The 12,301-nt window shown below is 39.6% G+C and overlaps 1 protein-coding gene across 1 annotated transcript in view; it reads right to left on the reverse strand.

Moving 5' to 3' along the window:
* The window catches only part of PCNT (pericentrin), an 86,161-nt gene that overhangs the window by 59,832 nt on the left and 14,028 nt on the right, over positions 1-12,301 (reverse strand). The window contains exons 7-16 of the mRNA XM_080346363.1: positions 9,570-12,014; positions 9,397-9,489; positions 8,997-9,173; positions 7,753-8,008; positions 5,908-5,966; positions 5,556-5,730; positions 3,976-4,112; positions 3,337-3,448; positions 1,756-1,788; positions 214-478 (exon numbers count right to left, since the gene is read on the reverse strand). Of these exons, the coding sequence (XP_080202489.1) occupies positions 214-478; positions 1,756-1,788; positions 3,337-3,448; positions 3,976-4,112; positions 5,556-5,730; positions 5,908-5,966; positions 7,753-8,008; positions 8,997-9,173; positions 9,397-9,489; positions 9,570-12,014 (3,752 nt within the window). The remainder of the gene's footprint in view (positions 1-213; positions 479-1,755; positions 1,789-3,336; positions 3,449-3,975; positions 4,113-5,555; positions 5,731-5,907; positions 5,967-7,752; positions 8,009-8,996; positions 9,174-9,396; positions 9,490-9,569; positions 12,015-12,301) is intronic.

The following is a 12,301-nucleotide window of genomic DNA, read 5'->3' on the forward strand; positions in this document are numbered from 1 at the left end:
AAATTAACTTGCTGACTTAGAATGTAGTTCTGAAAGAAGGCACAGAGCAACTATAACAACTGCACTCATGACTTCCATCACCATGTTTCTAAGCACAGATCACCTAATACCCAATTCTAATATATTTAGTTGCTAACACCCATATTATTTTTTTCATATAAAAGATGAAGCCTGCTGTCATAATATGAGATAAAAAGAAAAAGAATAGATCACCTGATGTCCCCTGCTTGTTCTTGACTCACTTCCAGCTCTGACAGTGAATATTCCTTCAGTTCTTGCAGTCTCTGATGCAGCAAAGTCAATTCTTCCCTGTAGTTTTCTTCAGCAACTCTTAACTTATTTTCGAAATAAAGTCTCAGTTGTTCCAATTCGGTTTCATGCTCACTTTTCCTTTGCTGACGCTGCTGTTCAAATTCTTGTTTTAAACGCTCTATTTCTTCCACCCGTGACGCGCGAGCCAGGAGCTGCTCTTTTAGCTCTGGAATGGAGGCAAAAGCAACACACGTGCTCAGAAGTACGTATCTTTAGGCTAAGTCATTCTGTGACGATCAGACATATCTTAGTTGTTGTAGCAGTAAAATGTCACCCCACAAGCTACATAAGAAAATGAACTTGTGCAAGATGAAACATTCCTTCCTCACGAGGCAGGAAAACAATGTTCTCCGTTTATACTGCGTTCAGGGAAACCATCCTCGTGACGAAAATCAGAAGTGTCACATCTGCTTGTGTCGTCAACCAGAAGCAATAATTTAGTCAAGAACGTTTAATTTGCTCCAGGGAAAGCTACCCAACAAACAAAAACAACTATGCAGGAAAACAAAATCACAAGGAAGAAAAAGCAAAATTCTGGATTACTTTAGTGATTACCCATCATTAGCTCAAGTAGTGGCTAAATTATTGAATTAAAAAGAACCATCCAACAACAAATAGAATGCAGTAGTAAACTGGAATCAAGGTTTGTTTAGCAAACTACTCTCCTTTCAGGGAGTGAGGGCAATGGGCAGCATTGCAGTGTATTAATGAACTTTTTGAGCACTTTCCTCCCCACATTCTGTATTAAAGCAGTAATATATCAGGAAGTGAAAAGGTAGGAAAAGTAGGACAAAAATCATGAGAGGATTGAAAATATTTCCCAGATGACTGAAATCAGCTGAACACCCACAGAACCAACTGAAGATGGAACTGCATTTCAAGAAGAAAAAACGCAGAGAAAAGCATTTGCTTATGCTGTACAAGAAGCGAAATTTCAGAAAAGTTTATGGAAACAGAGGATGCCACCCAGGAAGCAACACGGCTGATTGTCACAGTCAGATTTTATGTGAGCAAACCAGAAAATGCACACTTGGCCTGAAAAATTCTCACAACGAACATGCAGACAGAAAGAAAAGCAGTAAGTATGCAGCTCAAGCCTGTCCCATAGGGAGCAGCTGCCAAGCGCGGGGACCAGAGGAATCAAGTGACAAGCAGGGACGAGTAACAACAGCAATGGGACAGGCAAGGGATGTCCCATCTGGTTTTGCCCAACCAGCCAAGTCTGCTGGCACAAAACTAACTCAGAAAAGCGTGGAGCAGTTTTGAACAGGCACATTGCTCTTAACATCAGAGCAGCAACCCCTTTGACCAGCTGCTGTGTTTTGAATCCACCATGAGCCCTCAAACCAATGTGGACACACTGACAAATGATCACGCCAGTGAAGAAAAGCAGAGTAAAACAAACACCTTTCAGATCTTGCACGCCAAAAGAGAGATCCTCACCTGGACCGTGGGCTTGTGTTCTGGTCTCACCATCTCAAGCAAGATGAAGAAGAAACAGAAAGGGTCCAAAAAAATGGGAACATGAGTGATTAGAAACATGGAAAGACATTTGAAAGGTTAATAAAGATCAGAGCTACAGAGAGAAAATAAGAATTCCAGAAAATACTACAAAGTGCTATCTTCTATAATTGTGTAACAGCAAAACAGAGATCTGAAAAAGTTACGGTAACGTCTGACTGGATAAAAATCTTACTCAATTTATGATCGAAAAAACAACAAAACACACCCTCACAAAGCCCTATTATACTTCGAAAGCTTCTTAGAGTTATTTAGCAAATATGAAATTTGATTTAAAACAAAAGGCACATGTAATATGCTTCAGCTACGCCAGCAGAGGTAAAGAATGCCACCTAATGTTACACTCCCAATAGTGTGAACACTGTTAACATCACGGCCTGTAGCTTTTTTAATTTTCAAAAATTCCTTCTTTCATGTATTATACATCTGTTTGCACACACACCTCTGAGACACGTTCCACTTCATTTCAAGCGAAAAATGTGTCATTCCCAATCAGCACCCTGTAAAGTTGTCTGTTAAACACACCTAAACCTTGAAACAGATATCTTAAGATGTACCAAAGCATATGAAGCCAGATTTCAGCCAGCCATTATTTTTTCTCAAGCACTAAAACTTTTTCATAGTTTAATGCAGATACACATAAGACTAATAAAAAAAACTCACCAAAACCAAACAAATAAACAAAAATCCACCAGGTTTTAGGTTTAGGGGATTTGCTGGTTTTTTTCATAGTTATGGAAAGGAGGTGATTTTCAGCCTTACAGGAAAACAACATTATTGTTCATTCTGATTTCAGAAGTATCATCTGATACAGAGATACCTTTAAATCAGGGCTTTTCTATATTTAAGAATTAAAAGTCTTTCAGAAGACGGTGACTCTCCATTTTGAGTGCCAAAGAAAAAGCATTATATTTAATTCACCTAAAAACTGAAAGGGAAAAAAGTCATTTCTACCTCAAGATATAACCTAATCACGCAGTTTTAAAATACTTCTGGCTTTTTGGTTTTTTTTAAGCAGACTGATCTCTTAATTATATCCAATTAAAAGAATATGCAGCATAGCCACAATAAACCAGTCAAAGTCATAAACTAAGTGGTGATCTTTACTATGTACCTCCAATTAACAGTTTTCTCAAGTTAATTCATACCCACTTCCACACTGGAGGAAAATAGGAGCGTGTCATTGCATTGACCAGCATGTTCTCAGGTTTTTTTAAGTATGTTATACTTAATCTGACATGGCAATGAAAAATGTTTGGTTTTCACTAAAGATTTTTAGAGGGTGCAGGAACAGAGTGTGAAGGGAAAGGAGAACAACAGGACTGAGCTTTTCCCCACAGCCATACCATGTTTTTTGACGCTGCAGAACCAACTAGCCATCCAAGACACTTCTGTGACCTACCTGTGTGCTTCTGGTACACAATTAAAGGTATTTTATGGCAACAGTTTGTACTTCTATACAAAGAGGAGGCAAAAAATAAAATGTGTTGGTTTTAAACCTACCGCTCAGCTCTTGTCGATTCGCTCGGGTACTATCGAGCTGCGACCAAAGCTGCCTGATTTCTTCTTGTGACTGAGCCTTGAGTTCTTCGTGTGTGACCTGAAGCTTCTCCAGCTATAGCAGACATGTTTAAAACAAAACAAAAAACCCACAACCTTTTTAAAACAATTTTGTTCTAATTGCTTGTTTTATACATGACAGACAGTTCTGTGAGAAATACGTGTAAACACCTGGTATCAACCAGACTCTCAGGTCCTGACCCAGGTTACCAGAGATACTGAGCAGCGTTTAACTGTTAGACCCACTCCCGAGAGAGGAGAATTTGCTCCTTGTGTCATATTTGTCATCATTGGCAAAAATAAAGTATTAACTAGATAAAAACAAAATGCAAGAACCAGAAAATTAAGCATATAAATACAGAGAAAGAAACAGCACCAAAAGGCACAAAGGCAATTGCATTCAAAATATTTTTAACCACTATAGGATATCCCAGAGTATTTATGTGTGTCATAAGATGCATTTCTGTTTTTCAATAAAACCCCTAAATCCAAACAAGTCACCCAAATGATATATAAATAGTCTAGTTTTTGTTATACAGAGAGCAATCAGCCACTTGAAATTACTAAAGAAATCTTAGTTACCTCCTTCTGAAGATTTTGCTCTTTTTCTTGGCTTTTCACCCTCATATCTTCCAGGAGTTTATGATGTTCGGTCTGCAGCTGTTCTTGTAACTTTGTAATGGCTAATTGGTGTTGCTTCTCCAACTCTATACCTTTTACTAAAATTAAAAATGAGTTCTGTTATACCACCATGCTGGTTACGTATACAACTGCTGTGCAACTGAGATAGAAATGCCTATCTCTAGGATGCCAGCTTACAGAGAAACACAAAAATACTTGAATAGTCAAGTATTTGAAAGCCAGACATTTCCACACAGTGTTTCCTAGTTCTCTGCATCATCCCACACTATCAGCCATGAAATAACCAACAGGAGTCCTGGAAGAATGAACGTCTGCTCTCTGCATACACGAACATACCCAAACAGAAGCACACGTGCTCGGAACAGGAAATCAAGCATTTCTTCATGGTCTACAAACACAGAATTCCTCCTACAACCACACTCAGCATCAGGCAGTTGAAGAGATGAACAGGACGGATGAGGAAAGCCAAGTACACTCTGTCTTGGTGCTGAGCGCTCTCTGAACCCTCTGAAGTTGCTCCTACCTCTTTGGGCAACAAATCTTGACCTTCCCAGAAAGAATCTGCAACCAAGTGACTGCACTTCAGTCACAGGAAGCTGGAAGCGGTGCATGTTATCCTCATGGAACAGACTTTACTGATATAGGTTCAGAGAACCCTAGTAGAGTCAGTCCAAGCTGGGGAGAACAAGCTGTTCCTATGAACCTGTCCTCGGAGCGGCCAAATGCTGTGAAAGCCACCGGCCCATGGCAGGTCACAAAGGCCACTCTTCACCCGGGACCTTTAACACTGCATTTCCATTTATTTGAGTATTATCTCCCGTGTCTCTCACCTGCATAGCACCTCAGAGGCCAGGCAACCCTGTCTCTTTTCACTTCATAGCACTCTGCACCTCATGGCTCCTTTTCATGCCGTCACTGACAGCAAATCGGACTCTGTTGTGCTCCTCAACCACTATATCTCACAGTGTCAGACTGTGAGACCTACACAATCTTTCCATAGTCCTATCTCCTACTTGCACCTCAGCAAAAGACAAACAGAAGTACTTGGCAAGGTACTCATCCAGATTTCACCTTTCAAGTTAAACCTCAATTATGGTCGTCTCAAAAACATCACTTCCAGAACAGTATTTCAAAAAGTTACTGTTCCATCAAGTCTTAACTAGTCATAACTCAAACACAATTTTTTTGTTAGAAAACATTTCTATTGATATTAAGCGGAACTCAATTCAGTGGTTGCCCAATCTGGTTTTCAGCTGGCAGCAAAACAGCACCTCCCTTAATATGATTGAAGGAACACATAGTCCACCTCATAGTCTGTGGAAGCCAAAATGCAACACAGCTAAGTAGGCTTTAACCAGTTTTTCATTTACATCCTGTTTTCCAGACAGTTTCATGCCATCAACCCAGTTTTTAAGTAAGAGTACGAGGATATATCTTGTATTTGCTTTTTATACAGGTTCTAAAAACAGTTAGCTTTGCTGTTGTTCAATAAAAACAAACTTCCAGACCATGGAACTTACTTTTAGACTGTTCTTTCTCTAGAGACAGATGTCTCAGCTCTGTTTTGACATTTTCTAATTCCATTTCCAAAGTTTTCTGCAGTTCCATCATTTCAGTCTGATGTTTTTCAGACAGCTCTTCACAAGTGCTTTTTAAATGCATTTCAGACTCCAATTCCCAGTCTCTTTTGAGAGCCTAAGAGAGCGAGATATGCATTATTAAATCAAATGCATTTAGTAAATTAGTACTTCTTTTTTTCTCCACCCTTTATTTGTTCTCTACAATAAATGTGTAGTGGACACAGGACTTCTACCAGCTCTAGTTTAGTAAAAGAAGTTCTACATTTTCAGGTATGAAGAACAGAATTTGTACCTCTATTGCCTGGATATGTGTGTCTTCCATTTCCAATTCTATTTTCTTTCTCTGATCAACTGTGAAATAAAATATTATTAAATGATAAGTAGAAATATGGATGAGATTACCATTTTCAGTATGAAACTCTGGACTTGAATAGATAGGCATGCAGCAGTGTAAGGTACTGGGTTCTGTCCAAACCTGATGTTATGCTGTATCTTAGTAATTCACTTTCATTTTAGAAAATAAGCATCTAATACTTACAACTGCAAAGACAACTCTGAAGGTTAAGGTCAGCTTAATTAGCAAAGGAAAGTCTACTTAAATCTACCCAAAACAAAACACCAAGTCCCCCCCAGGCTTTTATTCCTAAATATATAAATGAAAATGCCTAGCAACGTCACCTTAGATGCTAGCATTTTACTGCACGTCACTGTTACGTGCTAGAATCATCTCTATCTCCAGAGACATAGCAAAAGAGGAGCAGGCGGCACCAGCAGCAATTAGGAAACTTTCTTCAAATTTCTTCTAAAACCACCCAGGAAACAGAGTGCAAGATAAACACTGTTATCTGCTCAATTACCACCAACATCAATGGCTTCTTCCTCCCCAGATTCATTCCAACTTCTCCTTCAGCACCTTCCTTGATCTGCAAGAGCCTGTCAGTCCCCTTCTCACAGCTCCAAAGCACCGTTGCCTTCATTTACAACCTTATTTTCAGTCTTTCCGTGGGAAACGAGAACTCAGAGATTATGATGGTCCAGTAGAGGAAGAAACATCGTCTAAATTACAAGATAGTGTCCAGCACTCAAGTGACTTGGGTCATGCCCTGTCATTGCCTCCCTGAAGAGAAATGTCTTTCCTCTAGCCCCAAGCTAACAATATTCACAACTCCCCATCAGGTCTACCATCCAATTCCAGATTCTCCTTCTCAGCCCCTATATTCAAGTGCTCAGAAGTGGTTACATTCATGTTAAGTTACATCACCAAAACATACGTAAACAGCATTGATGTTAAATCTGCATCCAGACCTCCTCCTGCTCCCAAATTCAATTGTGCCACCAGTTCGTTGTATTACTGGTTGTAACCAATTGTTTCCTACTCTTGGGTCAAAAAGACACAGCCCTAAAACACTTTCTTCCTCTCAAGGAATGACAACTAAAGGAATGGTTCCTATACTTCTCCAATGAATTGCTGCCAGCCTCACCTTTCTCCAGAAATTCCTCAAGCTCTGCCATAGAGGTCAGAAGTGGTCTCCTGATCTGGGAAGGGGCAAATATCCCAAAGAATGCCAAGAACCCCAAGAACTTCAGGGCTATCAAGTGCAGCTTTCCACTTGCTGATGTCAAAATACAATCCTATATCAAACACATCTCAAAGGACACCCAGCTGCAGGTTCTCACTGAGCCTTTCAGTTCCTTTCCAAATCCTTTATCCTCCTCTTGAAACCACCAAGTGGTCAAGCCAGAAAGCATTTCTGTGTCTTGTCCCAAACACAACAGTGGTCTGTGCTGACTCAGGGCAACAAAACCACTTAAGAAACATGAGGGATAAGAGCTCTGCTCTTTGCACCAACTAAATTCTTTACAAGAGCTCTGTCTAATGCCTCCTGAAAGCAATACTTTAGTATAGTGCAAAATAGCTACACAAGTAGCAGCAAAACACCCATACAGTTGAAAAGAAATTCAACTAAGGTCTAGACAACTTAATTTTTGCATATAAGACATGCACTCTTGCACATGCCAGTCTAGCTGCTGTCCCTGTCCAAGGCAACACCAGCCTACAGCAACACAGGAACCTGTGGAGAAAGAAAAACACTGCTGGGGTTTCAATTTCTGGTCCATTATTCCCAAATTCTAATACCTAGTTCTTGCTGATACTTGGACTCCAGGTCTTCTTTTTCCTTCAGACACTGTTCTTTAATCTTCTCCCACTCCAGCTGGTGGCGGCTTTGCAGAATCGCTACCTCTTGAGCACGCTTATCATTGAGCATCTCCCGTAGTTCCACAAGGGCAATCTCCTTTTCTTTCCTCAAGTTAGACTGTGTAAGCTCAAGCTGCGAGGTGTGCATATTATTTAAGCTTAGGCGTAAAGCTTCCAATTCAAGGCTGTGCAGTGTCTGTAATGGAAAAGAGAAAAGGTTTTTCCCTCTCTTTAATGCAGTGTTCACATTTTTCATGACCAGGTTCAGGTTCAATTGCTTTCAACTGTTAAACCCATCCAAGTTTTGCCTTTCTGTACTTGGAGAGTGTTTCTTCATGGCAGGGGCAGAACCCTGAAGATAGGCTGAGACTTGTTACAATGGGATTCAAAACACATATTCATGTACATGCCTCTAAACTCCATCTCCAAGCAAATACCTTGAATCCATCCACTTCCTTGCAACGCCAGAGAGGAACAAAAAAACTCACCACAAACTTTTGCTGTCTATTAAAAAAATGCTTCAGATTTGCTGTTGGTTATAATTTGTTAAAAAGCAAAATTCTCAAGTGTTATTGGAAAAGCAGAAAACAAATTCCCCATGCCTCATTAAAAAAAAAACCCAAAAGTGAGGAATACCCAACAGTTAGAAATAGCAGCTAAAAGAGACCAAACTTTTCAGTTCTTAAATAAACTAAACAGTACATCAGTGTCTTGTAATTAGACCTAACAATAGGTGTATTTTTTCCATTTTCACTTTGCTTTAGCTGAAGTGTTCAAAAACCCAGTAAATATTTAGAGAAAAACTCAGGTTTACATAAGTTTAGCACAAAGGCATTTCTAATTACATTAGCGGGATAATTTAAAAGTGGGAGCAGTTTAGTATTTTTTTATAAATTTCTCTGTTAAAGACAAGAAAAGTTACAAAATTGTTCATTTGGGTTTTTTTGTTTGTTTTTGAATTGTTTTTTTAACCCATCAATTTAACCATCCAGTTTTCTTCAGAATCAATGTTACAATGTAATTGCAGTGAGGATCCTGGAAAAACATAGTAAAAATATCGCTATTACCACCCACCAAAGGTACACTCCTAACTCTTCATTTGCAGCACTACATACACCAGCACACATTATATGCACAAAAATCAAGGTAACCGCTACAGTAATTAGCGTGCGTGTCTATTTTACCTGCGATTGGAGCTGAGCCTGCTCAATCTCTGCTTTGTGTGCGGCTGCCATTTGCTGCCGAAGTTCATCCACCAGCTGCTTCTGTTCTTTATTTAGCTCAGCACGGAGCTTCTCCATTTCCTCTTCATGTTTAGTAACTAGTTCAGAGATTTCGCGATCGTGCTCTCGTTCGTGTACCTGCAGAGAACACTCAGATAAAGAGCTTTCCTCAAAGTATGTCTAGTCACCCCCCTAATAAATTATTGAGCCAGAATTCTCCCTCCTCCTGAACACAAACCAAAGACGTCATGGAAAAAACAATCGATAGATTTTTGCATCTCTAAGATGTTTATAAAGCTTAAATGACGAACACCACAAAATAAGTTTATTTTTCTGACATGAACCCCACTGCAGCGTTTACCTTTTTAATTAAAGCAATCTGTTCCTTCCTTTCTTCCTCCAACTTCCGCTGCTTTTCTGTTTTATCTTTTACTTCAGCATTTAATTCTTCTATCTGAAAACAGGTACACAAATATTTGCAATGACTACCTTAAGCATTCTGAAATCCCAAGACTGTTATCGGGGGTTTCCTACCTCTTTCTTATGTGTCAAACTCACTTTAGTTAATTCGGCAAGGTGCTGAGCCTCCATTTTTTGGATTTCTTCCTTGTAACGTTTCACTATCTCGGACTGGGCCTCCTGCGCGGCTTGTGCAGACTGGACGGACTCTTGCAAGCGAGTCTCAAGCTCCAAATGAACCTTCTTCCAATGGGCAACTTCTTCGGTCAGCTGGCTTTTTTTCTCATTGTACTCAGTACACTTTGTCTTTATTTCAGCACTAAGTTTTTGAATTTCTAGGTTGCTGAGGTTTAACCTGTCCTTGTATTCCAGTCTTTCACACTCCTGTATTTCCTTGAGGTTTTTCACTTCAGCATTAAGTTCATGTATGTTTTTCTCAAGATGCTCAATGATGCCAGCATTCTCTGCTAGTGCTTTTTCTGCTTTAACTAGTTCCTGCTCCACATGAAATAATCTTTCTCCTAAGGCAGTTTTTTCCTTCAATAAGAGTTCTAAATTTTGTTCTTTATTATTGATTTCAGCTTTGAGCAGCTCTCGTTCCTTTACAAGCGTCTCTTCAGATACAGTTTTCTGACCAAGCAGCTCTGCTATCGTCTGGTTTTTAGCCTTCTGAGCATCAAGCTGGCTTTGCATTTGGTCCCGCTGACTTTGTAAAGCAGCTAACTGACGTCCAAACAGACACTGCACTTCACTTGTTACAGAATCAGAAGCTGTTTTCTGCTCTTGAACGTCTTTCACTAATTGCTCCTGAGTTCGCAGCTGCACCATCAACATTTCTCTTTCCTCCTGCAGCTCTTTTACCATTTCTTGCCAGGGAGAGGATTCTGACACCTGTCTTGAAGGCTCTACAGCTCCATCCTCACCCTGCTGCTTTACTAAAGACATTATTCTATTTTCAAGTTCTTTCTCCTTTTCTCTTTGTTGAAGAAGTTCTCTTTCACACTGGACCCGCGCTTCACGCTCCTCATCCAGTTCCACACGTATGCGAGAGAGCTCATATGTTACTTCTTCCCATTTTCCAAGAGCTTCTTGGGTCTCCTGACAAGACTTCTTCAAGGCTGACTCCTTCTCATGGAGCTGCTCAGTCAGCTGCACACATCTCTCTACTAAAGAACTTGTCTCATCGTCCTTTACCTCACTGTGGTCACTTATTCTGTTTTGCTGCAGAGAATTATCTGACAAAAACGAAACAAAGGCCTCTGCTCCCACCTCGGTCTCTCCAAAAGTCTCTTGAGCCAAACTGCCAGGATGTGTTTCCTCATCGAGGCCAAAGCTTAATGGGGCAGTTACAAAATCTCTGCTGGGTTCTAGAAGCACACTACTGTCTAACCCATACATACTGCATCTGCCTTCTTCGATGGCACAACCTTCAGAAGTGCTGGACACAAATGACTCTTCTGGTCTGTCCGTGGAGATGAGATATTTAGCCAATATGCCTTCATCACCACTGAAAAGCCCTGCTTCTGACAAGCGTCCTTCAGACAGGTTATCTCCTTCATTACTTGCATTATTCTCCGCGATCTTTGAATTCTTAATTTCTTCTAATTGATTCCTTGAGGACTCTGCTCCCAAGTGACGCTGGAACTCTAGTTCTTCACAAACTACCTCATCTCCCTTCAACTGCTGCGGTTTATTCCATATCTCCTCAAGCTCTGCTCTCTGCAACTGCGACACTTGTGGTAAAAACTGGTTTTCATCATGCTTCTGCCTTACATCTATACCCTTTTCAGCCTCATAAAGTCGCTTTTCATTTAATTCCTGGATGAAATAATTCAGTTTCTGAATCTCTTCATTCAAGGATTCTTTTTCTTGTTTATATCGTTGGGCTTCCTTGACCTGCTCTTGTGCATCAGAAAGCTGAGACTTAAGGCCATCAATTAAATCCTTGTATTTAGTTTCAATTTCAGATTTTTCTCTTTGGAAGTCTTCCTGTTGATTTTCAAGTTTCTTTCTCAAATTTTCTTTATTAATTTCAGACTCACAAAGACTATTATTTAAGTTAATTATTATGCCATTCAAATTCTGAACGTGTTCTTCAGAATTCAGAGAACAGAGTTCTCTTTTTAACTGTTCGAGTTCATTCTTATATTTTAAAATAACTTCTTCTTCATATACCTGCCTGGCTTCTGCAATCTCTCTTCTGTAGCATTTCTCCAGCTCAGCCTTCAAGTTCTCCAGCTGTCTGCAAATATCTTTTTCATGACTGATTTTCAGTTCTTCAATACGTTGCTGTTCTTTCTTTTTGGATAAAGCTATTTCATTTTTTAATTCTGTGATTTCTGAGTCCCGGAGGGAAAGGGTATGTTGTAGTATAGACAAGCTAAATCTTTCTGATGTTAGTAGATCTTGAAGACTTTTAATATGTTGTTCTTTTTCTCCTATGCTTTTGTGCAGCTGTTGCATTTTATCTTTCATATCCTCTTCCATTTGGGCAAGCAGATTTTCTTTATCTTTGGTATTCTTAAAAATAAAATAGTACATACAAAATAAACCGTAGAAATATGACATGGTTTAAATTTCCTTAAGGCTTGTGCTTTTAATGTATCTTCACAAAGATCATTTTCCATTAAGTACAGGGTGTATCACTGGCTTAGTCAACAGGATTTTTAAACACATCCTTGAGAGTGGAAAGTACCACTGAACCACTCTTCAAATACAGTAATAAATATCAAATTGTCCGAGCAATAACAAATGATATGCCACTGACTCCATAAAGAAGGAAGATCGTGGCTTTCTCAAACTTTAGG

Source organism: Nesoenas mayeri (assembly GCF_963082525.1).
Source record: "Nesoenas mayeri genome assembly, chromosome: 6".
Lineage (NCBI taxonomy): Eukaryota > Metazoa > Chordata > Aves > Columbiformes > Columbidae > Nesoenas > Nesoenas mayeri.